This window comes from Mus caroli, chromosome 7, assembly GCF_900094665.2.
Source record: "Mus caroli chromosome 7, CAROLI_EIJ_v1.1, whole genome shotgun sequence".
In the NCBI taxonomy this organism is placed as follows: Eukaryota; Metazoa; Chordata; class Mammalia; order Rodentia; family Muridae; genus Mus; species Mus caroli.
In genome coordinates this window covers 27,264,301-27,290,997 of record NC_034576.1, presented here as the reverse complement: position 1 = coordinate 27,290,997, position 26,697 = coordinate 27,264,301, and the positions used below count along the sequence as shown (strand labels likewise).

The window sequence follows — 26,697 nt, the reverse complement described above, 5'->3', positions numbered from 1 at the left end:
GTGAGCATCCACTGAACCGTCTATCCAGCCCCATTGTTTATAGCTACTGCTCTCTTGATCTGTCTCAGTTTATTTACTGCTGGTGTACTGCTGTGCCACTGAATCATGTGTCTTTGGGCTGGGAACTGAATCCAGGTTCCTGTGTATGCCAGGCTAGCACTCTCACACCGAGTTACACTCTCAGCACAGTGTTGCTCATTTTTTAATTTTTATATTCTGTAATTCTGCTAAATTCATTTATTAGTTCTAATGAGGTTTTTTAAAAAGGCATAGAAACCAAGATTTTCTCTATATAAGATCATGTCATCTGGAAGAATAGCAATTAGACTTCCTTTTCATGTAGTTGATTTCTTTCTCTTGCTTGATAATGGAAGCCAGCATCCTAGTCTTATCTCCAATCTTAGAAAGCTTTCAATTTTACTCCAGTCTTTATGTTAGACACTGACCTATCATGCAGGATATACTCATTCTATAAGTAATCTCTTCAGCACTTCATTTTTAAACTTTATGATGTGTGTGCTGTGTGAGTGCATGCACGCCATGGCAGGTGCAAAGGACAGAGAACAGCCCCAGATATGCAGGAGCATAGTGCACAGACATACATGCAGGCCAATACCCATACACATGAAATGAAAGGAAAGGAAACATTGTAAGTTAACTTACCTTAGTACTGATGGTTGGACATTCACTGTTGTTTTCCCTGGAGTTGAATATCTCTTCCTCTTGCTCATATTCTTGCTGCCTTCCAAACATTTCAGAGCGTATAGAGTTGCTTCTGTCTTTTCGCCTTGACGTGGCTTCTGGGGATCAAACTCAGATCATTAGGCTTATGTGGCAAAGGCCTTCGGACAGTGATCCATCTTGCTGGCCCTTGTTCAGGTCTTTAGCATGAAGATTTTATCAAATGCCTTTTTTTTTGATATTTTGAAGTGATCTTATCATTCATTGTGCTGTGTTGTGCCATGTTTATTGTTTGTATTGAATCATTCTTGCATCCTTGAAATTATCCCACTTAGTCATACTGAATAATCTGATCTGATTCTGTTTACTAATCTTTTGTTTAGGATTTTGTTTTTTGTATCCATGTTTATCAAGAATATTAGCATTCTGAGCCAGGCGTGGTGGCGCACACCTTTAATCCCAGCACTCGGGAGGCAGAGGCAGGCGGATTTCTGAGTTGGAGGCCAGCTTGGTCTACAGAGTGAGTCCAGGATGGCTATACAGAGAAACCCTGTCTTGAAAAACATATATATATGTTTTTGCATATATATATATATATATATATATATATATATATATATATATATGCATTCCTTTTTTCTTTTCTGCCCTTTCCTTTCCTTTTCTTTCCTTTCCTTTCCTTTCCCCCCTCTCTTCCTCCCTCCCTTCCTTCCTTCTTTCCTTCCTTCCTTTCTTCTTTCCTTTCTTTTTTTTCTTTGAGACAGGCTCTCTTTACATTGCCTTGGCTGTCCTGGAACTTAGAATGTAGACCAGGCTGGCCTCAAATTCACAGATATTTTCCTGCCTCTGACTCTTGAATGCTGGAATCAAAGACACTTGCCACCACACCAGGCTATCCTGTCTTTCTTTTTAAATTATGACTTTTGATCATCAGTCTTTATTATTTACTAGGCTGGATATAAAATCTCCTAGAAAACACAACTCCGGCCATGTCTGTGAGAACATTTCCAGAGTGTTTTAATTATTCTTTTTTATCCAGTCTGGGACCCCACCATAAATGTCGATGGCACCACCCATGGCTGGGGTCCCAGACTGAATAAAAAGGAATAGAAAAAGCAAGCTGAACACCAGCACTCAGGTCCCCATGTCCTGACTGTGGCTGTAATGTGACTAGCCTCCTCACGATCCCATTGCCATGCCTTCTCCACTATGACAAACTATTCCCTTACACTGTGAGATAAAACAAAAACACTATTTCATGAGTTGCTTTTATCATAGCAATGATAAAAACCTAAACACAGAAATTTGGCACTTAGAATTGGGGCTGTTGCTATAACAGACCTGATCATGTGATTGGTAGTCCTTCGGGAACTGATTTTTCTGGAGAAATGTGGAAGAGTTTAGAATGCAGTCTAAAGAAGCCCTAGATGCTATGAGCAGTGCTTAGTAGGACATTCTGGAAAACCAGAATGAAGACAAAAAGGGAAAGGCAGGCAGGGAAAACTGTGCTTAAGAGACTAGAGTGAGGACAAAGTGTCTACCAGAACTGGAACAGAGACCCAGCTACGCTCTGTTAAAAACAACAAGCAAGCAAGCAAGCAAGCAAGCAAGCAAGCAAGCAAGCAAGCAAGCAAACAGCAACACAACCCATGTCTTGTGAACTTCAGTGAGGCTGAATTCAAAGGTGGCCAACTAATTTTTTTTTAAAAGGGAATTTCAAGGCTGTGGCATTCAGCCTGTGCTACAATTACTGCTCACTGCTCTTATGAAGATTACAGTGAGAAGGATCAGGGAAGGCAGCAAGCTGTCATGAGAAGTACGAGTTGTGTCAAAGAAAGGACATGGGCAAGTTAAAGTTGCAGATGTGGATGAAATCAGTCTTGATGAAGGCAGACCTTGGACTTTGCGCTGTGGCCACAGGAAAGCTGCCTGTGGTGCGAGAGCGAACTCATCAAAAGCTCCTGCTTTATAACAACAATGGCAGTTCACTGAGAGACTGAACTGAGAAGTGAAGGTGAAGGGGTCCTCTGATCAAAAGGATGCTGCTGAAGGCATTCTCCGTCCAGAAGCAACCACCTGAGGAAGTATTTTCCAAGGTACATAAACTGTAGCTGCATCGGAAGACAGCTAGATAATATCTCAAGGTGGCCGCAGAACTTGGCAACTCTGTCCAAATGGTACTGTCTTGGCATGAATGTAAAATACAAGAGTTGTAGGATCGTGGAAGATTTCACCAAGATTCCAGAAAGATGCAAAGTTCAGGCTGTGTTACACCTGAGGGTACTGGGAACAAGCCAAAGGAACTTGTCCTAAACACCGCCATTTTGTTTTCAGACTCCATTTAGTCATAGGGTGAAAGTAAGTTCAAGATCCCAGGCCCTAGGGGAGCTGGGGACTTCCCAATAGCTGAATAGCTTCTGTTGTAAAGAGATGTCTGAGTCCAGCCATCCCAGGGACAACTTATAAAAAACAATTGTTTGAGTCCAGCTGTCTCAAGGACAATTTTTCCATATTGCTCACAGTGTTGAACTAAGTTCATGTTCCCAGGCCCAGGAACCAACTCCTATTCTGATTGGTGGGAAAAAAGTAACAATAACTTGGCACAGATGTTTGTAGCTTGCAAACTTAAATATTCTGTGATATTTTGGCTTGTTGTAGCAGTTCCACTCCCAAGTATGTTTTGTGGTCCTGATTGATCAATAGCGGCTTGACTACAATAAATTTTTGTCATCTGCATTGACCTGGTGATTGAGGTATGTTAGATTTAAGTGGATCCCATAACAAGGGGCAAAGATTTTCTAACGCAAGTGTTGCAGCTCTGAAGGGAAAGGCATCCTGGCATAAGGTGGAGGTTTCTGGTTGTGTCGTATGTTATGGGCCTACTTTGATGATGCTTTGCTGAGACAAGACCTATTGGGAGGACCCTTGATGTTTGGAGAGAGTATGAGTGGGACTCCATGCGTGGCAGTGATGGGGGGCTTGCAAAGCTAGCCTTGCAGTGCTTTGTTGGTCTCCAGTCTTTACTGATCTTTACTTTATTGAGAGAGGCACTGAAGAGAATTTTTCCTGGCTTCCCTGGCTGGTTCTGGTTCCTCCTGCTGACTCGTGCCTATTCCGTGGAGGCCTGGCTGTTTCTGCTGGATCGCGCCACGGCTGCTGATTGCTGTTTGGTATCCCAACACTGCTGAACTGGACTGCTGGTGTCCTGACAACAGAGATTGGAATCACCCCAAGGAACTCCTTCTGAAGAGGTCTACAGTCCCTGTGTCCTATTTACCATCTTTTCTCCCCTACCTCTGGATGGTGGGCAAGAAACGGGGGGTGGAAGCACTTGAGAACCCTTATTAAAGTAGGTTTTGAAAAATCTAAGGCTACACTGGCAGTTAGGAGGCAAGGAATCCCACAAAGTCACACCACACACCAAACCTCACACAAGAGATTTATTGGGTAAGACACAAGACAGTGGCTGACTCTGCTTGGGAGAGAAGCAGCAGAGAACTGAGTGGGAGGCAGGTTTAGAGAGGGGTTCTTGGCAGTGGAGTTTTCCACAGAGGGACTAGTGGGTCTTCAAATCCTAAGCTTGGGATGAGCTCAGGGACTGTTGGGTTTCAAAACTGGGAAGTGAGCTTGGATTTTTTTTTTAACTCTACACAGGTAATGTGTGATAAAATCAGGTTCCATGCAAAATATTGCACTATGCAGCTGGTGAGATAGCTCAGCAGTTAAGAGCACTGGCTCTTTTTCTAGTGATCCTGAGTTCAATTCCCAGCAACTACATAGTGGCTCATGACCCATACAGGGATCTGATGCCCTCTTCTAGCATACAAGTATATATGCAGACAGAACATTCATACACTAAACAAACAGACAGACAGACAGATAATATTTAAAAGTCCCATTATGTAGGGTTGTGAATGTGAAACCTAAGTTGCAGTGTTGGATGTTGGAGGTGCTAGCACCATGGGATGTCTTTCAAGGGAAGATGTAGGTATGGAATAAAATTGCCCCAGAAGAGGAAGGTGAATATAGCTGCTGGAACAAGATGATGCTACAAAGACCCCAAGATGCCAAGCATGAAGCTGTAAGATTTGGTGTTTATTCCACTAGATTTCTGTCTTGCTTTTATTTTCTTGCTATGTCCCATTCTCCTCTTTTGGGATGGGGATATTTACTCTGTGTAGTTATGTATTGGAAGTATAACTTCTTTAAAAGAGACATTCAGAGTTAAAGAATCACCTAGTTTCAGCAGAGAACCCTGCCTTTACCATTTTGAATAAATACCACAAACTGCTAAGCTTTTGGAGACGTTTAATGATCTAAATTTATTTTGCATTGTGAGATACACATGAGATTTTAGGAGCTAAAAATGAAATGTCATGATTGAAAAGTGATATGTTCGTGTGTCTAGTTGACAAGGGGTGGCCTCGTGATAGTTAATCATTATCTTCATTGTCTGATAGACTGGATTTAGAATCTAGAATCAACTAAGAGCTGTGTTCCTGATACATCTGTGAGGGGGATTCTAGAGAGTTTTATTTGAGCAAAGACTCACCCTAAATGGGATGCCACTATCCCACGGTCTGAGGTCCTAGGCTGCACCATCCATGGTCTGAGGTTCTAGGCTGCACCATCCATGGTCTGAGGTTCTAGGCTGCACCATCCATGGTCTTAGGTCCTAGGCTGCACCACCCCATGGTCTGAGGTCCTAGGCTGCACAAGGATGAACAAGGGAGATGGTGGCATGAGCACTAGCACTCACATCATCACTGCTTCCTAGCTGTGGATCTGTGGCCAGCTGCCCCACACTGCACTACTCCATTATCAAAGGTTACATAGCACTATGCATAGTATGAATCAGAAGCGCCCATGCTACTACAATGTCAAGTCTTCTTGCGTGCAATCCTCATAGGAATTCTAGCAGGGCTTTTGGTATACTGTGGAAATAGGTATATGGTACATATGTGGAGAGAATCTGGGCTAAGAGTGTGGGCAGTTTTTAGAAGTTTTAACTCTGAAAATTCAAACTAAAAAGACTTTTGATAAAGACATAATTTTTTCACTGTGTGACCATGGTTGGCCTGGAACCTGGTATGTAGACCAGACATCTGTCAGCCTCTGTTTCCTGAGTGCTGGGATTAAAGGCATATGCCACCATACCTGTACTGGCTATTTTTGTGTCAACTTGACACAGCTGGAGTTATCACAGAGAAAGGAGCTTCAGTTGAGGAAATGACTCCATGAGATCCAACTGTAAGGCATTTTCTCAATTAGTGATCAAGGGGGAAAGGCCACTTGTGGGTGGGACCATCCCTGGGCTGGTAGTCTTGGGTTCTATAAGAGTAGGCTGAGCAAGCCAGGGGAGGCAAGCCAGTAAAGAACATCCCTCCATAGCCTCTGCATCAGCTCCTGCTTCCTGACCTGCTTGAGTTCCAGTCCTGACTTCCTTTGGTGATGAACAGCAGTATGGAAGTGTAAGGCGAATAAACCCTTTCCTCCCCAACTTGCTTCTTGGTCATGATGTTTGTGCAGGAATAGAAACCCTGACTAAGACAATATCTGATCTTAATTTTTCTTTTTAAAGTATTATTTTGTGAATACTTCACTAAATCCTTTTAAATTGTATTATAGGCCATAATAGATGTCTCAAAATACTCTTGCAGAGGACCTGGAGTCCATTCTCAGCACCCACATGGTGGCTTATAACCAACTATAACTTCAGTCCCAGGTGATTAGACTGTCTTCTGGCTTCCTTGGGTATTGCATGTACACAATGCATAGACATACATACATGGGAAACATGCATATACGTAAAATTTAAAAAAAGAAAAAACAGTATTCAAGTTTCTAACTGTTGTTATATATTCCCAATTGTTTTTTCCTAATTTTAACATTTCTTCCTTTTTCTATTATTCTTGCTGTTTTCTGAAAGGGCCAAACTTCTGCCATTTTCACCCTAACACTGGAAAAGGTCTCCATTTCTGGATCTTGGGACCAGGGACAAGGTGAACCTACATCAGGACTCATGTGACAGTTGACTGAAGTACACGGATGCTTCTCTTTTAACCTGCATGGTATTTGTTGAATTTAAAACTAAACGTCAACATTTTAAAATTCAAAGATTTTTTTTAAAGATTTATTTATTTATTATATGTAAGTACACTGTAGCTGTCTTCAGACACACCAGAAGAAGGAGTCAGATCTCGTTACGGATGGTTGTGAGCCACCATGTGGTTGCTGGGATTTGAACTAAGAATCTTTGGAAGAGCAGTCGGGTGCTCTTACCTGCTGAGCCATCTCACAGCCCTAAAATTCAAAGATTTTAATTAATACTCTGTGTAGACATAAAATTTTTTGTAACCTACTTTTAATAAGGGTTCCACCTCTCCTAGCCCTCCACCCCGCAGAGGTTGTGGAAGAGAAAGTTATTAGGACGTGGGGAAGGGGCCCTGCTCAGCAATAGCTCTTTGGGGGCGAGCTCCATCTTCTTGGGCATCACTTCAGTCTCATAGCAAACACCAAATACAACCAAGCAGCTGCAGACCAGTCCTCTAGGCAGGTAGACACCAGGCACAAACCAGCAGCTTCAGTTCGGTCCTTTCAGCAAACAGACACCAGGCAGCTGTCGTTTGATCCTGAAGAAACTGCCAGGCTCACCAACAGGCCTGAGGTGAGGCGCTGAAGTTGCAAGCTGCTGCAGGAACCTCACGAGCAGTTCCTGGGAGAGTTTCTCTCACAAGATGAGCTCAATAACACTATGTAAGGGGAACCAATACGTGCATGTCTTTAAAGAAGAATAGCGAGGCAGAGCAAACCAAACCAAGGCTCAGTGCTTGTCACCCACTGTCTGTGGGGTCATATTTATACTCCTTCATTAAATGTCCTTTTATGTGTTCGCTATATCAAAACGTTCTTTCACCTGTGTGTGCTTCAGGAAAACATCATTTGACATAACTTTCCAAAGAACTAGAAGTTTCTACTTCAAGCCTGAGTTTTCAGCCATTTTGAGGGAGTTCTGGGCATCAACATGTGTAGACAAGCAATCTACCACTGATCTCCACCTTGGACTTCTTGGAACAATGAGCCAACATTCTGTCACAGCTGTCATCAAGGGAGCTAGATGCTCGTTGTTTCTTGAGGGCGAGGACAGTCTTCTCAGTCAGCCTGGCAATCTCTACTTACTTGTTTACCTGCTCTTGTATACTGAGCCTCTCCCGGAGCACCCAGGTCCTAATTATGGGAGTAGTCAGGAGTTCTTTTAGATGGTGGTGGAATAGAGAGAAAGCAAGCCCTGGGCTTGAGTCTGAATAGATGAAGTTCAGTGGGCTTTCCTAGTTCTAGTGTTCCTGTGTTAAATGTCTCCCAGGGGCTGCTCTGGACAGTGAGTGGGGAAGGGTCTTAATAATACAGAGCAGGGAAAGGCCCGTTTAGCTTGAAAAACTCCTGAGAGCATTGTTTCTCCCAATTCTTGAGAAAGATGGGCTTGCCTGTGTACGATGTCCAGCACATCAATAGAAACTACCCAGGACTCTGACTCCGGGGCCATCTCTGTGATTGCATGCCGGGTGCTCGGAGTGCTTGGGTAGTAATCTCACTTTCTGAGCCTGTTTTCTCTTGTAGGACCTGAGAACACGGTTAAACCAGAGCTCTCACTTCCAGTACCACTCTGGGGATAAATCCAAAGGTATGTCTAAAGTACTTCCGAATCAGTGTGCCTGGTTTGATGCACGCCTTTAGCCCTAACACTTGGGAGGCAAGGCAGGTGGATCTCTAAGTCCCAGGCCAGCCTGATCTATACACAGCTACATAGAGAGGTCTCAAAAATCAAAACCCAAACGAATCCCACAACTACTGCTTGCTGCTGCCACCGAGTTTTTAAGGTTGCCGTGGAAGATAAGAAAGTGAGGTAAAGTACGGCCCCTCCCCCAGACCTTAGCACAGCCGACTCCACAAGGGAAATACCATTCATGTTGTAAAACCCAGCACATAGGCAGTGCCACCTGCCAGAATGGAGACAAAGGCCCAGTCCACCAAAGTCCACAGTTGTGGGAAAGTCTTTTAATGTTCCAGCCTTGCCTTTTGGCTTCTGTAGTTCTGCCTCTGGCGTCGTTGTCTGAAAGTTTGTCGGCCCCGGGGTATTGTTTTTATGCTTGCCTGGATCTTGAGCACCCAGTGTAGTCGCTGGTTGGATGATAAAGACTTTCTACTGGCATAAACCCATGTTCAGGCAGTCTTCTCTGACCAGTGCTGGTCAGGACCATACAGAATTGGGCACAAGGCTTGGAAACTGGCTCACCAGAAGCAGAGAACACACAGTGGATTTTAAGTCATGGCTTTTAAGCCATAAGTTACAGAATGTCTTTTAGACCGAAGCTGAAAGGTAGAATTAAAGAGTTGCCTAACCCTTTGGGGGAAATTAAAGATGTCTGGCTAACCTCTGAGTTCCCTGAGCATAGAGCTGGCACTGGGCTCTCTTTGTGAACCAGTGGAGATTATATCTCTCTGCACATCATTTTCCTCATTTGCAATGTTTACAAAGATCAGGAGATCATGGGTTGGAATTTTTCTGGCTAAAAGTAAGTACTGGCAATGTTCCGGGTGATGATCCAGCATACATGTGCTGGGTAGGAAAACATTCTGGTCACTGTGTATGAAATTGTTAGGGTAACTGTTGTGTTACTGTTATGACAACTAAGCTAAAAACATACTGTGCCCCTATGATCTCCAATTCTGCTTGTTTTAAAAAGTTCATTTTATGTATGTGAACATGTGATTGGTTATGTGTAAGGCTGAACAGTGACCCTGGGTGTCATCGTCAGGAAGGTCATCGGCCCCCTTTAAGGCTGTCTCCTACTGACTGAGCCATTCCCTCAGACAGCAATTCCACTCTTGGGTATGTCCCCCTGATAGATTTGTATATGTTTACTGGAAGAAATCTACTTGGATATTCCCCAGTGGAAACCATTCAAAGACTAAAGAAACGATTTTTACACATAACAGAGTCTCACTGATATAAAGATAACTTTCTGAAAAGGCAAACACACAGTACACTGTATAAGTCCAGAGAAAATTCAAAACAGACCAATGTCATGTTTGCTAGTGTGAGTGAACCCTTCCTTGGGTTGGGGAAGGGAAACTCTGAGATGCTTTGGGAGCTGCGAATGTTTGGTTGCTTGGTCTGGGTAGTAACGATCTAATACAAAGTCCATTGTATTGGCGAACTGTCGTGTGATACTTGAGCTCTGTGTGGAGTTGACTCTCCATTTCAGACGCAAGCATGTTTGTCTCAAGTTGTCCTCCCTAAATCCCTGTCCTAGGGGAGGTTGATCCCCTAACTCTGTAACTAGGAGGAAGGAAAACAGCAAAAAGTAGACTTTAAAAACTGTCCAAAAGAGAGGGCTAGAAAGATGGCTCAGGGCTGGAGAGATGGCTCAGTGGTTAAAAGCACCGACTGCTCTTCCAGAGGTCCTGAGTTCAATTCCCAGAAGCCACATGGTGGCTTACAACCATCCATAACGAGATCTGATGCCCTCTTCTGGAGTGTCTGAAGACAGCTACAGTGTACTTACATATAATAAATAAATAAATAAATCTTAAAGATACAAAGAAGAAAGAAAGAAAGAAAGGAAGAAAGGAAGGAAGGAAGGAAGGAAGGAAGGAAGGAAGGAAGAGAGAAAGAGAGAAAGAGAGAAAGAGAGAAAGATAGCTCAATGGTTAAGAGCACTTTCTGCTCTTCCAGAGGACCTGGGTTCAATTCCTGGCGCCACTTGGTGGCTCACAGCTGCCAGTAACTCTAGTTCTGGGGTTTCTATCACCCTCTTCTGATCTCCAAGAGCTTTGGCATGCATATACATAGTGCACACTCATACACATGAATAAAAATGAACTTAGAAACATATTGTTTAAGGGTCAGTGAAGTGGATCAATGGATGAAGGTACTTGCCTGAGTTTCATTCCCACACCCCCACAATAAAAAAATGTAATGTAAAATAATAGCAACAGCAGACCATTGTGTTCTTGTGAACAGCTGGAGGGCACACAAATTCCACCAGAGGTTGCTGTTTATTCCGTGGTATAAAAATACCTGCAGCGGGAAAGGGAAGCAAAAAGGCTCAGCCTTGGTGAGAACCCTCTCCTCGGCTGGAACTCAGTCAGGCCGCAGTGGTTTCTGCTGGGTGGCTGACAGAGCACTCTTTGATGTTATTTACCCGCTGCCTGCATTTGTTCTTGTCCTCAGAAGCCTCACCCTACAGGAGATTACTCTGCCCACATCTCTCCAGTGAGAAGCCCAGCTGCCTGCCTCACCGGGGCTTTCCAGCTCATTTTTGAAGGATGACTATGAGCACCCAATCTGATGGTGATATCTGTAGGCTTGCTTGTTTTTATTTTCCTTGGAAGCATTACTCAAGAAGACGCCCGGGACTCTCCAGCGGGGATTCTTCCAGCTGCCTTGATGGGGAGTCATCTATATGGTGCTTCTACTTATCTGTTACTTTATTTTCACACACACACACACACACACACACACACACACACACACACACACACACCACTCATTCAAAACTGAAAGAGAGGATAAGGTTTTAAATGGCTTTTTGCCTCCAATAGTGAGTTTCCGTTTCTTGGTAGGCTTTTGCCCCATCAGTAAATTTCCATTTCTCTGAGACATATGCCACTCCCCTCTCATGTACTCCAGATCTCTTTATCTGTTACACCACAGAGAGGAGAGAGTGCTGGGGTGCCCACACTTACCTCAGCCAGGCAACAGTTCAGTTATTTCCATGTCAGTGGACCAAGACATAGGCCTGCTACAGAAGAGCCACATAAGCACCATTAGATCAACAGAGGACAGGTGGCGTGGAACTCACCAGCAGGACACCTTAAAACCAAAGAAAAACACAGCCTCCTAATAGCTGGAGAGCTCCCTCTCTCAGCTATTTGTATTGCCTGCCAACAAACTTCACCTTTACTTTGTGGTCACTGTTTTTCTGTCTTTTAATTCTTCAACTGATGGAGGGAAGGAACCCACCTGCTAGCCAGTGTGAGAGCTACTGTAGATTCTCCATACCATAGGGAACAGATAGATGTTCAATTTATGCAGCATTATGTAGCTAGAAAATAATGATTTGTGCCTGCTACCTATCTGTGCCCCAATAAAAAGTTTACTTAACAAAAAACTATAGCTGTTATGAAGTGTGGTAGTGTATATCCCTGGTACAAGGAACACAGATCTAGGTTCTAACTCTGCTTTACCAGTTGCTCAAGTGACTTCAGGGCTTGGCACCAGCTTCCTTCTTTGTAGAAGAGAATATAATACATACTAAGGATTTTAGCTGGGCTTGCTTAGCATATCAAAGTTCCTGAGCCCCACCACTAGCACCAAGAGGGAAACAACCATAACAACAACAATCAAAACTCAACAGGAGGCTGAAGAGATGGCGCACAGTCTATAACTCCAGTGCCACAGATTCCTATGCCCTTTTCTAGCTTCTGCATGTACTGAATCCAGGTGCACAAATTCGCACTCTGATATACACATGTACACACATAACAAAACTTTTAATTATGTGTAGGTTAGGTGTGTTTCTGCTAGCGGGGACGTGTGCTTGAGTGCAGGTGCCTGCAGAAACCGAAGGAGTTGCCTACAAATGCTAGTGAGCTGCCCCACCTGGGTGCTGGGAACCGAACTCGGGTCTTGTAGAAGAGCCGTAAGTGTTCTTCAGCACTGGACCATCTTGACAGCCCCTAAGAATAATATGAAGAGGACAGAGAAGAAAAGATTCGACAGGACTCCGCAAAGATCTGCATTCGCGGCTGCCTCGGTTTCTCCAGCTTTGGCGCGATCTGATTGGTTCCTCGCCGTTCTGTGACCTCTGCTTCTCTCTTCAGGTGGCGGCCAGAGAAGGTCAAGAGATTCTTCTGTGGAACTAAAGGCTTCTTTAGTGCCTCTCGTTTCTTATTCTTAGCTAAATCTGAGAATTCGTTCTAACAAAGCTCTGGAGTTTTTAACCAGTTAGGACAGGACTTGATTAATCTTCATATTCTCAGTTCGGGGCTGGCTTTGTAAAGACAAGAAAGTAAAAAAGTGGATAATATTAAAATCAATCAATCAATCAATCAATCGATCGATCGATTCTCTGGAGACTTTCTTCAAGAGCAACGCGGCCGCGCCACCTACAGGAGAAACCTTCACAACGCGCGACGGGCCGCGAAGCAAGATGGCGCCAGAATAAGAGTTACTGCGCACGCGCAACGACCTCGCGGGTCCGCGCGCGCGCGCGCCGGGAGCGCAAAGCGCAGGAACGCATCTTGGGGGCGGAGCCCAGGGCCAAGAGTTTCCCGCCTTTCCTGTTATCCAGCCCGTCAGGTCAACCCGCGGCGATACCTTAAAAACTACGTTTCCCAAGATGCTCTATGTGAGGGACTTCCGTTGGCGTCAGCGGAAGCCGTGACTGGCCGAGCTGCACTGAGGCCGGCTTGGTCACTATGGAGGAGATAGGCATTTTGGTGGAGAAAATTCAGGTGCAGTGGGGATCTGGGTTTCTTAGCGGGATCTGGACATGAGTGGGGTGCTGAGGGGTTCCCAGGATCCCAGCTCTGGACTGGGTGGTTTCAGAGGCCTCGGTGCTCAAGCTTTGGGTGGTCCCGGGGCCTGGCGGGATAGTCATGTTGTCAGGAGGGCGGCAGAGCTCAGAGAAGCAGAGCGGGAGGAGAGTGGCGTTGAACTTAAAGACTCTTTTCAGACGGAACGGTTGCGAGGCCTGGATAGCTGTGCTTACTAGCTTTTCGGTTTGGGGTCTGGACCAGGTGGAGGATGATGTATGGGGGCCCCGTGGCCTAGGGACCAGTGGACTCACTGTGCTTGGGACGTGAACGGGGAGGCGTTAAGTATTGGTTGTGGTTTGGCTGAGTGACCTTTGGCTTTTAACGTGAGTTGGGAATCTGACGTGAAAGCTTTGTGTGTGTGTGGGGGGGGGGGGCCTGGGTAATGAGACTCAGAATGTGACTCTGACTTTAAAATCCATGGGACTTTTAGAACCTCTTGAGGGGACTGGGATGCTCGGGTCCGGTATGGAGCTGCTGCAAAACTTTCATGATGAGTTTAGTTTAAGGGGCCTACTATTAGCAACCTACATAGGGGACTGAGCAGTTCCTGTATCTATTGAGAGATAATGGATTATGTCAGGTACTGGAGACATAGGTGACTTGGTGGCGAAATAGGAAGAACGCTCTCGCTGATTTCACGAGATGATTCTCTGCTTCCAACACCAAGTTGTCTTTACCATCTACAGGATGAGATCCCAGCACTGTCCGTGTCTCGGCCGCAGACCGGCCTGTCCTTTCTGGGACCCGAACCTGAAGACCTGGAGGACCTGTACAGCCGCTACAAGGTGTGTTCAACCCTAAGCTGGCTCCTGCGTACCTCCCATCCCCCATCACATATGGCCCCCCCACCTCCCAGTGTGGTATGGCAAGGCCTGCAGCCAACCCTTTGCTCTCCCTGTGCGTGCAGAAGCTGCAGCAGGAGCTGGAGTTCCTGGAGGTGCAGGAGGAGTATATCAAGGATGAGCAGAAGAACCTGAAGAAGGAATTCCTCCACGCCCAGGAGGAAGTGAAGCGAATCCAGAGTATCCCCTTGGTCATCGGTCAGTTCTTGGAAGCTGTGGATCAGAACACAGCCATCGTGGGCTCCACCACAGGTGAGTGGTGAGGTAGACTGGGAGCAAGACAGGGTGATAGAATGGCCAGAGTACTGACCGATCCAGAAGTGGATACGTACTTTATTTTCTGAATGTCTTTTTCTGCCTCTCAATTCACGTGTGTGCGTGTAGTTTCACCATCCAAGTGTGATGGTGTACACCTTTAACCTCAGCACTTGAGGAGGCAGGGGGACAAGAGGATCTTTGTGTGTTTGAGGTCAGCCTGGTCTACCTAGTATGTTTCCGGGAGTACATAGAGAGACCCTGTCTCCAAACAAAAAGAAATTCACCATGTGGGTTGGAGTACCTTTGATGTTTGTGGTTCTAGTCTGTTTGAGTTGAACAAACTTGTGGTCACTTCCCTCGCCTGAGTTAACGCCACAACTGCTGCTGGATATGGAGCTGCTGCCTGGGAGCATCGGTTGTGTGTAAAGACGTTTGGCTCTGTTGAGGACTCAGCATACAACAGATGCTAGTGACATAAATCCATACCCTGCTCTTACAATAGCTGACGATTCTGACGTCTTACCTGTCTTTTCCTGCAGCTGGACTGAGACGTGTGTTTATAAAAGCTCTAGATAAAGTCGTGTAACCATGTGGGATTGGAGAGGTGGGCTTTGAGGAAGTGAAGGGAGAGTAATATCCAAGATGAAGCCTGTGTCTTTGAAAGTGAGACTTAAGACAGTGGGGCTCCCTGAGATAGTGGTGTGATTGGAGGGGTGGGTTTGGAGGCAGACAGTGAGGGGAGCTGAGGTTGTGGAAGATGCCTGAGTGGCCGCTGCACTCACAAGTCTTGCTGTAGAGAGTAGATTGGAGAAGAGAGATGGAGGCTGCTGACCAGGAATTTATATGGAGACTTAGGCAGGGGATAGTTCCAAATGAGGGCAGGGTTTGGTGGTGGGCTAGGTGAGAGCAGAGGGAGGTGGGGTAGAAAGAGTGACTGAGGGGGCCAGAACGAGGCTTAGTCCTCTGGCTGGCAACTCGGGGATAGCACAGTTGAGTGGAGAACAGCAGGACTGTGCTGGGAACACATTGAAAGATTCCCAAGGCCATCCAGGAGACCACATCTGAGATGCACAGAGCTGGACCTCAAGAAGGAATCAGGGCTGAAGACCAGCAGGGAAGTCACTAGGATGAGCATGGGGACTAAGAGGGGATGACCTAGGGCCAGACGTGGAAAACGTGGAAAGTGCCAGCTGTGGTGTAGAGGGAAACGGGGAAGGAGTGACGTCAAGTCTCTGGCATTTCACTTCATCTTCCTTCCTGTCTGCTCCCAAAGGCTCTAACTATTATGTGCGCATCCTGAGTACCATCGACCGGGAGCTGCTCAAACCCAACGCCTCAGTGGCCCTGCACAAGCACAGCAACGCCCTGGTGGACGTGCTGCCTCCCGAGGCCGACAGCAGCATCATGATGCTCACCTCAGGTGAGGGGAGCACCCGGGGCCCTGGGCATCCCAAGGGGACCCTGGGGGCCAAGCCGCAAGCCCTAGCTCCACTCTCCCACCAGACCAGAAGCCGGATGTGATGTATGCCGATATCGGAGGCATGGACATCCAGAAGCAGGAGGTGAGGGAGGCTGTGGAACTCCCGCTTACACACTTCGAGCTGTACAAGCAGGTGAGGAGAACGAGGCGGCAGGGCAGGGAGAGGTCTCTGGGCCTAGGGTTGGTGACATAATCCCTTGGCTCATCCTTTTCCCGTCTCTTTTAGATTGGCATCGATCCTCCCCGAGGTGTCCTCATGTATGGCCCTCCTGGCTGTGGAAAGACAATGTTAGCAAAGGCTGTGGCACATCACACGACAGGTGAGCCTCTCACGGCCTCCCCAGTGCTCTTTTTGCCTTGCCTCCTGCTTCCTTGGGTTCCGTAAGAAATGACATAAGGGTAGTGTTTGTAAATATAGGCTCTGGGACCATAGCCCAGGTGGTGGTCCTTTACAGGATATGTAGTCCCCGGCAGGTGATTACACCTCACTGTGCCCCGGTTTTCTCAAAATTGGAAACTAATGAGCCAGGTGTGGTCTCACATACCTATAATCCCAGTGCCCAGGAGATAGAAGTAGGTGAGTTGCTGTGAGTTCAAGGCCAGCCTGGTCTGTATGAGCAGTTCCTGATTGGCCAATGCTAGATAGTGAGACCCTGTCTTAGGTGAAATAAAATTTAAAAAGCCCATCTGGACATTCTGGCAAATATTCTTTTTGGGGGGTTGGGGGGTTGGGTTCGAGACAGGGTTTCTCTTTTTAGCCCTGGCTGTCCAGAAACACTCTGTAGACCAGGCTGGCCTTAAACTCAGAAATCTGCCTGCCTCTGCCTCCCAAGTGCTGGGATTAAAGGTGTGAGCCACCACTGCCCAGCTTCTGGGAAATATTCTTAATCTTAACTCAGGAGACTGTGGCATTAAGATAAACATTTAAGGTTATTCTGGGTTACCTAGTGAGACCCTTCTCCAGACAAGCAAAAACCAAGCCAATAAACAAACATCCCACCCTGATTCCATAGGATGACGATGGTTAGAGAAACGATGCAGTGTTTCTTATGGTGGGTTCAGACTTGGTGCTTATCACCTGGCTTGCTGGGCAGAAGCCACAGGGGCGAGTGGTTAGAGGTAAGCTCAGGGCGAGAGTGGTCCATAGAGAGAGTACTCTAGGGGAGTCGAGGTGGGCAGTGAGCAAGCGTGTCCTGGCTGTGCTGTCAATCCTGCATGGGCTTCTCAGGAAGGGGTTTCCAGAAGAAGCCGGGGGTGAGGAGCTGCCAGGCACAGAGACTGGGAGCGGGAATTTAGGTCAGGAAATACACTTGTGCAGAGGCCCAGCATCGAGAGGAACTCATGTGCAGACTCATGGGTGGGCTGCAGAGGCCCCTAGAGCAAACTCATGCTTGTGGTTTTGTCCCGGTGAGTGGCTGTGCAAGCTACGTTTGGCAGCACGAAGGGATGAGTCTGGAAAAATGGTGAGGTGCCTGAATAGAAATAGACTAAAATAGTTTTAGTCTAAAAGAAACCTGACAGCCAATAAGAATATGTGGTTTGGGGACCCCGATATTCGCCTCATGCTGTGTGCTTAGGGATGGATGACTAAGGGTCTGGTGTTGCTGAGATTTACGTATGGTTGGCAAGTGGTGGTCATTGAAGAGCAGTTGTCAGCTCCTGGTTTGGGCCCCCTGGCGGCCTTGTTGGCTTTCATGGGGTAGAGGGATGATCTGAGGAAGACGAACAGTGGCCTCACTCTGGGACACACTGAGATTTCATGACCACGGAACACTCAGCCGGAAACATGAAACACCGATGCACTGTCCTTTGATGTGAGCTGGGATTGAGATTCAGAAGTCAACAGTGTGTGTCCTCTTCAGTTCATCTTTATGGGTATAAGCCAGGGTTTTTAAAAGTGAAATAAAAATGGTAATAGCAGTGGTAAATATAGGTCACAGTGCTAGCTAGACATCTGTAATGTTCTGCTCTTCTTGGGAAGTCGCATATGCCTTTCAGAAGTTGGCATTGGACCACATTGGATATTTGCTGAGTGTCTACTCTGTGCCATGTGTTGCTGGCTCTAGTTCTGAGACACTGCAACAAGCAAATGTCCATTCCTGGGGCCTGCATCCTCGAGGACAAATAGGGGTGGGGAGCTACCTGCAAAGGGAAGATTTTACTGTTACAACTGCCTTAGGGAGGGAGCTAGTTGCCTGGAAAGGTTGGTGATCCAAGCACGAAGAGAGGTGGTAGGTGGGAGATATGGAGAGGTGGGAGATGGAGCTTAGACAGGAGAGGGTGCAGGAGAAGGGTGAGGGAAGGTACCGTCCTGACAAGGAGGACGGAGCCGAGCAGTCACCTGAGGGCTCAGAGGTCACTGTGGTGGCAACTTAGGCTTAGGTGACATTGAAAAGGCAGATGGAGGGGCCAGCGATCCGTGGATGATTTAAACACCTTCTGTGGAAATGCAAGACTGTTCTATGGGAGACTGCAGGCTGGTTCCTGGGCTGTGTTAAAGACCTAGGGCAGGCTGAGAGACTTTGGCATCATCTCTTCTGTCCTCTGGCCTTTCTCCATAACGGCTAGCCCTTGGTGGGCATTCCTGTGCTGATGCACTGGATCCCGTCTGTGCTGTTCATAGGAGTAGCTTTGCTGTTGCTGCCTGCTGCAGCCCTGTGAAAAAGAGATGCATCACATAAGAAGGCAGGCTTACAGCTTGTTCAAGGTCACCAGCTGACCAGCTGTAGTGATGCCAAGACCTCTGACCCCAAACTGCTGGCCCTTGATGCTCCACTGATTTCCTTGAACTCAGTGAGACTCGGGGATGTGTAAGCCATACACTTGGTACAGAGGGTACATTTCTTGCTGACTATTGAAAAAAGTACTAATAAAGTCATAAAGCTCTGTGTTATAGCTGGGATTCAGGAAATCACCGTCTTAAAACTTTTTTTTTTTAATTCAAGTATTTCCTGAGGATAATTTTAGGGGGAGTGATTCTAGATAGTTGTTGTGTATCCCTCACCCAGACTCCTCCATGTTACTCCATGTCCTCTAGAGTCACAGAGCAGTTAGAAAGGCAGGACGTTGACATTGCTAAGGTGCTCTGAACTGGAGAATAGACAGTTTTGAAATTCACTAGCAGTTCATTAGCGGTTCTGCCCAGGTTTCAATCCAGGCAGGTGAGTGTGGCCAAGAACAGATAAAAAGTGAGGGGCTCCTCTGTTCTGGGTGAATCTGGAAAAGGCTTTTTCAGTGGAAGAGGGGGCAGGGGTAGAGCGATGGGAAAGTCCCTGAGTTGTCTCCTTGGAGAAGGAAAGTCCTGGTGGAGACGGGACTCTGTCTCCTTGACTCGATAGCCACTGAGAGTGACTAAGCAGGGGAGTGTTCATGGTGGAGGAATGGCAGACACTGACCAGTCTAAAAGAGAAGACAGGAGGCTGGGAGGGTGAGGAAGGACAGGAATGAGGTGAGTGAGTGAAGGCCACTCTAGAGATGGGTTTCCTGTGGGCAGGGGGAAAGTGGTGAGGTGTGTCTAGGACAGGGTCAGCAGTCGTGAGCTTAGGATGTGTGGGAGCCCTGAGGTGATGCAGGGAAGTGGGTGGGTGAGTACGTCTTCATACCTTCAGCCAGATGTGAAGTGTGGCCTGAGGGGTTGTCGGGCCACAGCCTGCAGCCTTGCTCAGATCCTACTTGGCCTGTGTGTACAAATTATGTCTCCTTGCTCTGGTGGCAGGAAGGAGTCCCAGGAGTATATTACACATGGCATGCAGCTGTCCACCTATTAGGAAACAAGTGCAGTCAGGGCCCAGAGCAAACCTGGTTCAGCCTTGCTGCCAGCTGTCAGTTACATGAGAAGAGAGCCTTAGAGCCTTTGATTCTTCCAAGGCTGGGAAAGTAGTTCAGAACTGGGCAAATGTGTTTAATCCCAGCCCTGCAGAGCTTGCAACAGGAGAATTACAAATTCAAGGCCAGCCTGGCTACATACTTAACCCCAGGCAAGGCTGAGCTGTGTATCAAGATCCTTTCTCAAACAAACAAGTATGGTTCAGAGAGCAATCATGAATTTAAGATTATCTGTTGGTCAAATAATCTTAGTCTCTGGACATTTCTGTTTTGTTAACTGATTCTGCATGTGTTCTAGAAATGTGTGCTTTTAATTTTTGTTTTGTATTTAATATTCTGATTCTTTTAAAAAGCTTCACCCCACCCCCCCCACATGTACATGTAGGGTTTGATTGGGGCTTATCTGTCATTGTGAGGCATGAGCAGTGGCTGGATGTGGGGACCCAGCCCTGTGCCTTAAGCAGCTTCTACGGGGAGTTAGCCAAGAAAAGGATATTTTCAGGAATTCCCAGAGGCAGGGAAAGCACAAAGGACCCCAGAGGAGGACAACACCCATTCTAAAATCCTTGTCATTCTGCCCTCAGCTGCATTTATCCGTGTGGTGGGCTCAGAGTTTGTTCAGAAGTACCTGGGTGAGGGCCCCCGAATGGTCCGGGATGTGTTCCGCCTAGCTAAGGAGAATGCACCTGCCATCATCTTCATAGATGAAATTGATGCCATTGCCACCAAGAGATTCGATGCCCAGACAGGAGGTGAGTAGTGCCCAAATGGCCTGGATCTTGTACAGGCTTGTCCAAGGATGTCTTCTGAACTGACCATGTTTCTTACTCTTAGCTGACAGGGAGGTTCAGAGGATCCTGCTGGAGCTATTGAATCAAATGGATGGATTTGACCAGAACGTCAATGTGAAGGTTTAGGGTTCAGGATTGGCAAGGGGTGGTATGGCCTAAGGACTGGGGAAAGGCAGGGGATGGTTCATGGAGGCCAGATGTCATGGCAGGAAAAGAAGATGTAGGGATGGCAGAAGCCTAAGCTGGTTCCTCCCTGTGCCAGGTAATCATGGCCACAAACAGAGCAGACACCTTGGATCCAGCTCTACTGCGGCCAGGACGCCTGGACCGAAAAATTGAATTCCCACTCCCTGACCGTCGCCAGAAGAGGTTGATTTTCTCCACCATCACCAGCAAAATGAACCTCTCTGAGGAGGTCGACCTGGAAGACTGTATCCTTCTTTGGAAGTGAGAGGGGAACGTAGCAGGAAATGAAGGCCGGGTCTTCATCACCACCACCATTTGGGGAGGACAGGGAAAGGTCCAGGGAAGAGGGGTGATGACCAGGACAGCGTCCATTTCAAGAATTGACCCTATCATATGAGGACAGGTTTCTTTAACTCAGCTGCTATAGATGTGGCTCGTCCAGATAAGATTTCAGGAGCCGATATCAACTCCATCTGTCAGGAGGTGAGTGGTAGTCTCTTTGACCTGAGTGGGGGTGTTTGAAGGTGTGTCCCCTTTTCCAGTCTTTTCCCTTGTTGCCTCCCTAGATTCTTGAGGCCCATATTTCTCTTCCTTCACTGTCATGGGGTCTAGGGGGTTGGGAGGGCGGTACTTAACATACAGTTTTCATTCCCATCCCTTCCTAGAGTGGAATGTTGGCTGTCCGTGAGAACCGCTACATTGTCCTAGCCAAGGACTTCGAGAAAGCATACAAGACCGTGATCAAGAAAGATGAACAGGAACATGAATTTTACAAGTGACCCCCTCCCCACACTTCCCCAGGCACCTGTCCCAAAGGCTAGTTTTCTCTTTACCCAGGATTGGTTTAGTCAATAAATGGACGTGATTGGATCTATTTAATTTCTTCTTAGGTGTTTAACTCCTTTAGGGAAGATGGACCTTGAATAGGGTCCTCTGGGTCCCTCCTTGTCTCCTGACAATTGAGGAGGCAAGGTTCCTGGCCTGGGTTGCAGCCTGGGAGAAGAGCAAAGAATATGAACCAAATGACTTTGAAGATTTTAGAAAATGAACCTCAACCAAAGCCTTGGCCACTGACTGAAGCCCCTCTGTCATTTCTACAAGAAGACCATTTGGGTTTTCAGTAACTTCTGCCTTCCTTATATGCACAAGGACCAGGGACAGTGGTAACCCCTCAGTCTCTTGTACACAGCAGTGTCAGAAAGAGCACAGGTGTATTTGGTTGCCAAGGAAACAGTTAAACCCCAGTGCACATGTCTGCTCTTTAAGGGGCAAGTTCCCAAGATACACTCTTCAATGCCTGGGCACACTGAGTCTGTTGGGTGTGTTACCCTGTGTATGAAGACTAAACTCTAGCAAGTGAGACTTTCTGAGTCACTTGTAACTTAGCAAAATGTCTTCCACCTTATTGAGGGTTTGTGCTCAGTTTGTCTTGCTGTCTCCAGGGTTCTGTTTCAGTTAAGCTTTGCCCACCCTCCCTGGATGTGGTGCATCCTTGGTTATCTGTCTGTAGAAGCTGTGTGTCCTGCAATTCTCTGTCACCTTCTCAACTATTAACTAGAGTTTAATGTGCTTTTGAGGCTTCGGTCTGACCCCTGCCTGCCCTCCTGTTAACCCTAGCTGGCTGCTTGCCCTTGCAGGATTCTGAAGACTAAGGCCAGATCCCAGTTTCCCTTAATACTGTTTAGATCTTTCTCCCTCTCCATAGCTACCCAGCCTCCCACTCACCCAAGTCAGGAAGGAATCTCTTTGCCATCCTCTGTAGGGCCTGTCCATGTTCTGCTTGGAGAAAGCTGCCGTGGTTTAGAACGGTGGTTCTCGACCTTCCTGATGCTGCGACCCTTTAATACAATTCCTCATGTTGCGGTGCCCCCAACCATAAAGTTGGTTTTATTGCTACTTCATAATGCTAATTTTTCTGGCTGTGAATGAGAATTAAATACCTATACTTCCCACTGCTCAGAGGTGATCCCTGCGAAAGGATCATTCATCCCCAAAGAAGTTGCGACAGGTAGAGGACCACTGCTTTTGACTGTTACTATCTCTCTCGTTCCCCCCCCCCCACCCGCCTAGAATATAGAGCTCTCAGGGAGTGCAGATTGATTATAACGGCATCCACCATCCCCTATACATATTCATTTGGGTGTTGTTTCAAAACTTAGTATGTGTTTCAAAGAACAATGGGATCCTGCAATAAAGAACAGAAGAGAAGGGGCTGAACAGATGGCCGGCTGGACAGATGGCCGGGTAGTTAAGAGCGCTTGCTATTGTCCTGGAACTCACACTGTAGACCAGGCTGGCCTCAAAGTCAGAAATCCCCCTGCCTCTGCCTCCCAAGTGCTGGGATTAAAGGTGTGCTCCACCACTGCCCGCCCTAAAAATAAATTTTAAGAAAGCAAATATCAGGGAAAATAGTTGGAGAATATCAGGTCCTTGAAGGGAAGGAGGCCCTTTCCACAGTTGGCAGGATAACAAAAAAGATACCCCCCACACCTACCCCCAGACCACATGTAAGTGAGTCAGAGTCAGGGGTAAACTACAGGTGAGGTAGAACTGAGATCATAGTTGTGGAGACTGGTGGCTGATTGAGCACGTGCTTAGCAGAGCCAAAGAAATGAACCTGAGCAGAAAGGCAATGCGGAATGTTCCCTTTCCAGAGGAGTCAGGAAACAGGTACCATCCCAAGGTAAGGGCATGGGGGTATTGCCACAACCTATACGGAATATCTTGTCCATTTCCCATAGCTGTGTAGCTTGAAGCATCAAGTAAAATGGGACAACCCAAGTCCCAGCAATAGTGAGAGGAGGCCAGCATGACTTCATATGCCAGCATAACCAGCATGGAGCTCTTGGTAGGGGAGAGAGAGCACCCACAGCTTTCCAGTGTAGCAACCCTCTCTGGCCCTGACTGCCCTCAACAGGGCTGCAAACACCATGGTTGATTTTGCTGCTGAGAGCTGCTTGCTTGGTATGGCCCCCTGGTGCACTAGAGGGACTGAGTAAGACTCTGTCTCTCTTGCCAAAGACAACCAACCAAGTAATCTAGTTCTTAAGGTCTTACTTCATTGTCCTAATGGCTGTACACTCCTGGGGTCAAACATGCATCTTCAGCCTCCGGCTCAGTGGATTACAGATGTGTTAACCACACGGTTTTACAAGCTAGTGGTACAGAGGGCTTTTACTTGATGAAGGTTAGGAATGGACCTGAAAAATAATTCAGATAGAATACACTCTAGTGTTCAAACTCAATCTTCCCTGGTCACTTATCCTGAATTGGGGACATCTCTGAAATGGTGAACCTGGTTTTAGTTTTTTCTTCTTTGAGTTGATGCTTCACAGAGATACCATTTCATGTAAGTAAAAGGACCCAAGCTCGAAGTCAACAGTGACCTTGGTATACAATTCTGTGTGTTTGGGCGTCCTACACAGGTTCACCAGAGAACACTGGGACTCAGGTTCAAACCAACAGAAAGTCTACTTACTCGCCAGCTTGTGACTACACTTTATTTGGGATCCCAGTATAGCCCTGAGGCTTTCTCAAGGTGACCCTTTAAGCGCAATAGCCATATCCTGGACTGACATACTTGAGTTAGTAAGAGCAGTTAGCCAGAAGCAGAACTGTAGAAGCCAAAAAGCAAGGTCTGTACATTTAGAGACTTTCCCAGAACTATGGATTTGATGGATTAAGTTTTTGTTTCCATTTTGACAGATGTGCTGTCTGTGTGCTACATTTTATGGCCTGAATAGCATCATGGAGTCTGTTGAACTAGGGTCTGGGAGCCTGTGGCAGTTTTCATGCATTCTTTAGTAACATTTCTTCTATTTCCCATCAGCACGTCAGGTGAAGTGGCAGTGTGCATGCTGCTAAGTAAAGACGATTCTGTTCGTCATAGAGTACCAAGCACCAACGTGATGATGTCACTATTAAGTTACACAGAGCGGAGGACAGGCCACGATGACACACTCCTTGCTACAGCCATCCCACGACTACTCAAACACAGTCTCCCTTGAGGGAAGAGGAGAGAGATGAAACAAGAATTTTCATCTGGAGCTTGCTGCTCCCTCTCCAGAGAACTGCATCATCCCTTAGACGTGCCCTCACAACTCATTTTCCCTCAACATTGCTTGGGCATTTGCCCTTTTTCTTTGGAATCTCAAGATGCATACACTTAATGTGGTGGTATACAAGGTCCCAGTGAGGTTGTTCCCTGCTGAGCCAGGCCAGCTTCAGAATGCAGAGCCCTGTGAGCTAGAGACTAAGCTTGCTGTCCTCTGGACCTGCCACTGGTAAATGCTTTTTCTTTTCTTTCCGTTTTTCTTATTTATTTGCATTCCTTTTGTTGCTCCCCGCCTCTTGGTCTCCTCCCACAGTTCCTCATCCCATTACTCCTCCACCTTGCCTCTGAGAGGGTGCTCTCCCCCACACCACCAGGCCTCCCCCCTTTCCTGGGGTCTCAAGTCTCTTGAGGATTAAGCACATCTTCTCCCACTAAGACCTGGCCAGGCAGACTTCTGCTATATTTGTGCCAGGGGCCTCAGACTGGCCCATGTATGCTCCTGGTTGTTGGCTCAGTCTCTGGGAGCTCCCTGGGGTCTGGGTAAGTTGAGACTGCTGGTCTTCCTATGGGGTAGCTCTCTCCTTCAGCTTCTTCAATCCTTCCCCTAATTGAACCATAGGGATCCCCGACTTCAGTTCAATGGTTGGGTATAAGTATCTGCTTCTGTCTCAGTCAGCTGCTGGTAGGGCCTCTCAAGGGGACAGCTATGCCAGGCTCCTGTCTGTAAGCACTTCATAGCATCTGTAATAGTGTCAGGCTTTGGTGCCCTCCCATGAGATGGATCCCAAGTTGGGCCTGTCATTGGACTGTCTTTCCTTCAGTCTCTTATCCGTTTTTGTCCCAGCAGTTCTTTTAGACAGGAACAGTTCTGGGTCAGAAAATGTGACTATGCGTTAGTAGCCCTGTCCCTCCACTTGAGGCCCTCTCTATCTACTGGAGGGACTCTTTGAGTTCCCTCTCCCTAATTGGGCATTTTGGCTAAGGTCACCCCCCTGATTGAGTCCTTAGAGTCTCTCACCTCCTGGGTCTCTGGTACATTCTAGAGGGTCCTCCCACCCCTGAGGCTGCTTATCCCCGTTCATTCTCTTGGTTTCTCTCCTGCCCCCCTCCATACCTGATCCTGTTCCCAATTTTCCCCTCCTCCCCTCTCCCACCCAGGTTCCTCTGTCCCTCTGCCTCCTGTGAATATTTCCTTCCCCCCTTCTAAGTGGAATTAAAACATCTTCACTTGGGCCTTTCTACTTATTGTACTTCTTATGGTCTGCAGGTTGTGTCCTAGGTCTTCTGTGCTTTTTGGCTAATAGCCACGTATCAGTGAGTACATACCATGCATGTCCTTTTGGGTCTGAATTACCTCACTCTGGGTGATATTTTCTAGTTTCATCCATTTTACCTGCAAAATTCATGATGTCCTCATTTTAAGTAGCTGAATAATATTCCATTGTATAAATGTACCACATTTTCTGTATCCATTCTTTGGTTGAGGGACATCTGGGTTGTTTCCAACTTCTGGCTATTACAAATAAGACTGCTATGAACATGGTGGAGGATGTGTCCTTGTGGTATGGTGGGGCATCTTTTGGGTATATGCCCAAGAGTGGTATAGCTGGGTCTTCAGGTAGAACTGTTTCCAATTTTCTGAGGAACCGCCAGATTCATTTCCAGAATGGTTGTATCAGCTTGCAATCCCACCAGCAATGGAGCAGTGTTCCTCTTTCTCTGTCCCGCGCTAATTTTCCCGCCAGCAAGAAACAACGCGGCACACAAACAGGATCCTTCTGTAGCAAGCTTTAATGCGTCTTGAGAGGGAGAGCATCAGCTTCTCAAGGCGGAGACCCCAAGCCCGAAAACCGCCTCCCTTAAATAGATTTCTCTCGCCTCGGACGTGGCGATTCCCTATAGGCCAAATTCTTGTCACCCGAGGTGACGTTGTCAGGCGGGCACCTGGCACCATGAACGGTTAATGCCAGCACATGC

General features: G+C 47.0%; 1 protein-coding gene across 1 annotated transcript; it reads left to right on the top strand.

Moving 5' to 3' along the window:
• Positions 1-13,093: 13,093 nt before the first annotated feature.
• Positions 13,094-21,545, top strand: Psmc4 (proteasome 26S subunit, ATPase 4). The gene is made up of 11 exons (XM_021166360.2): positions 13,094-13,200; positions 13,971-14,069; positions 14,192-14,378; positions 15,658-15,804; positions 15,888-15,997; positions 16,091-16,184; positions 20,274-20,441; positions 20,524-20,600; positions 20,743-20,911; positions 21,094-21,149; positions 21,332-21,545. The coding sequence occupies exons 1-11, from the start codon at positions 13,165-13,167 to the stop codon at positions 21,443-21,445; spliced, it is 1,257 nt and encodes a 418-aa protein (XP_021022019.1). The 5' UTR covers positions 13,094-13,164; the 3' UTR covers positions 21,446-21,545.
• Positions 21,546-26,697: the final 5,152 nt, after the last annotated feature.

Bases quoted from the DNA above. Each gene is read 5' to 3' on its own strand.
- Psmc4 (XM_021166360.2), top strand. From the start codon at position 13,165: ATGGAGGAGATAGGCATTTTGGTGGAGAAAATTCAG. The intron at 14,070-14,191 runs GTGTGTTCAACC...CTGTGCGTGCAG, and splicing joins ACCTGTACAGCCGCTACAAG to AAGCTGCAGCAGGAGCTGGA. The intron at 15,998-16,090 runs GTGAGGAGAACG...CGTCTCTTTTAG, and splicing joins ACTTCGAGCTGTACAAGCAG to ATTGGCATCGATCCTCCCCG.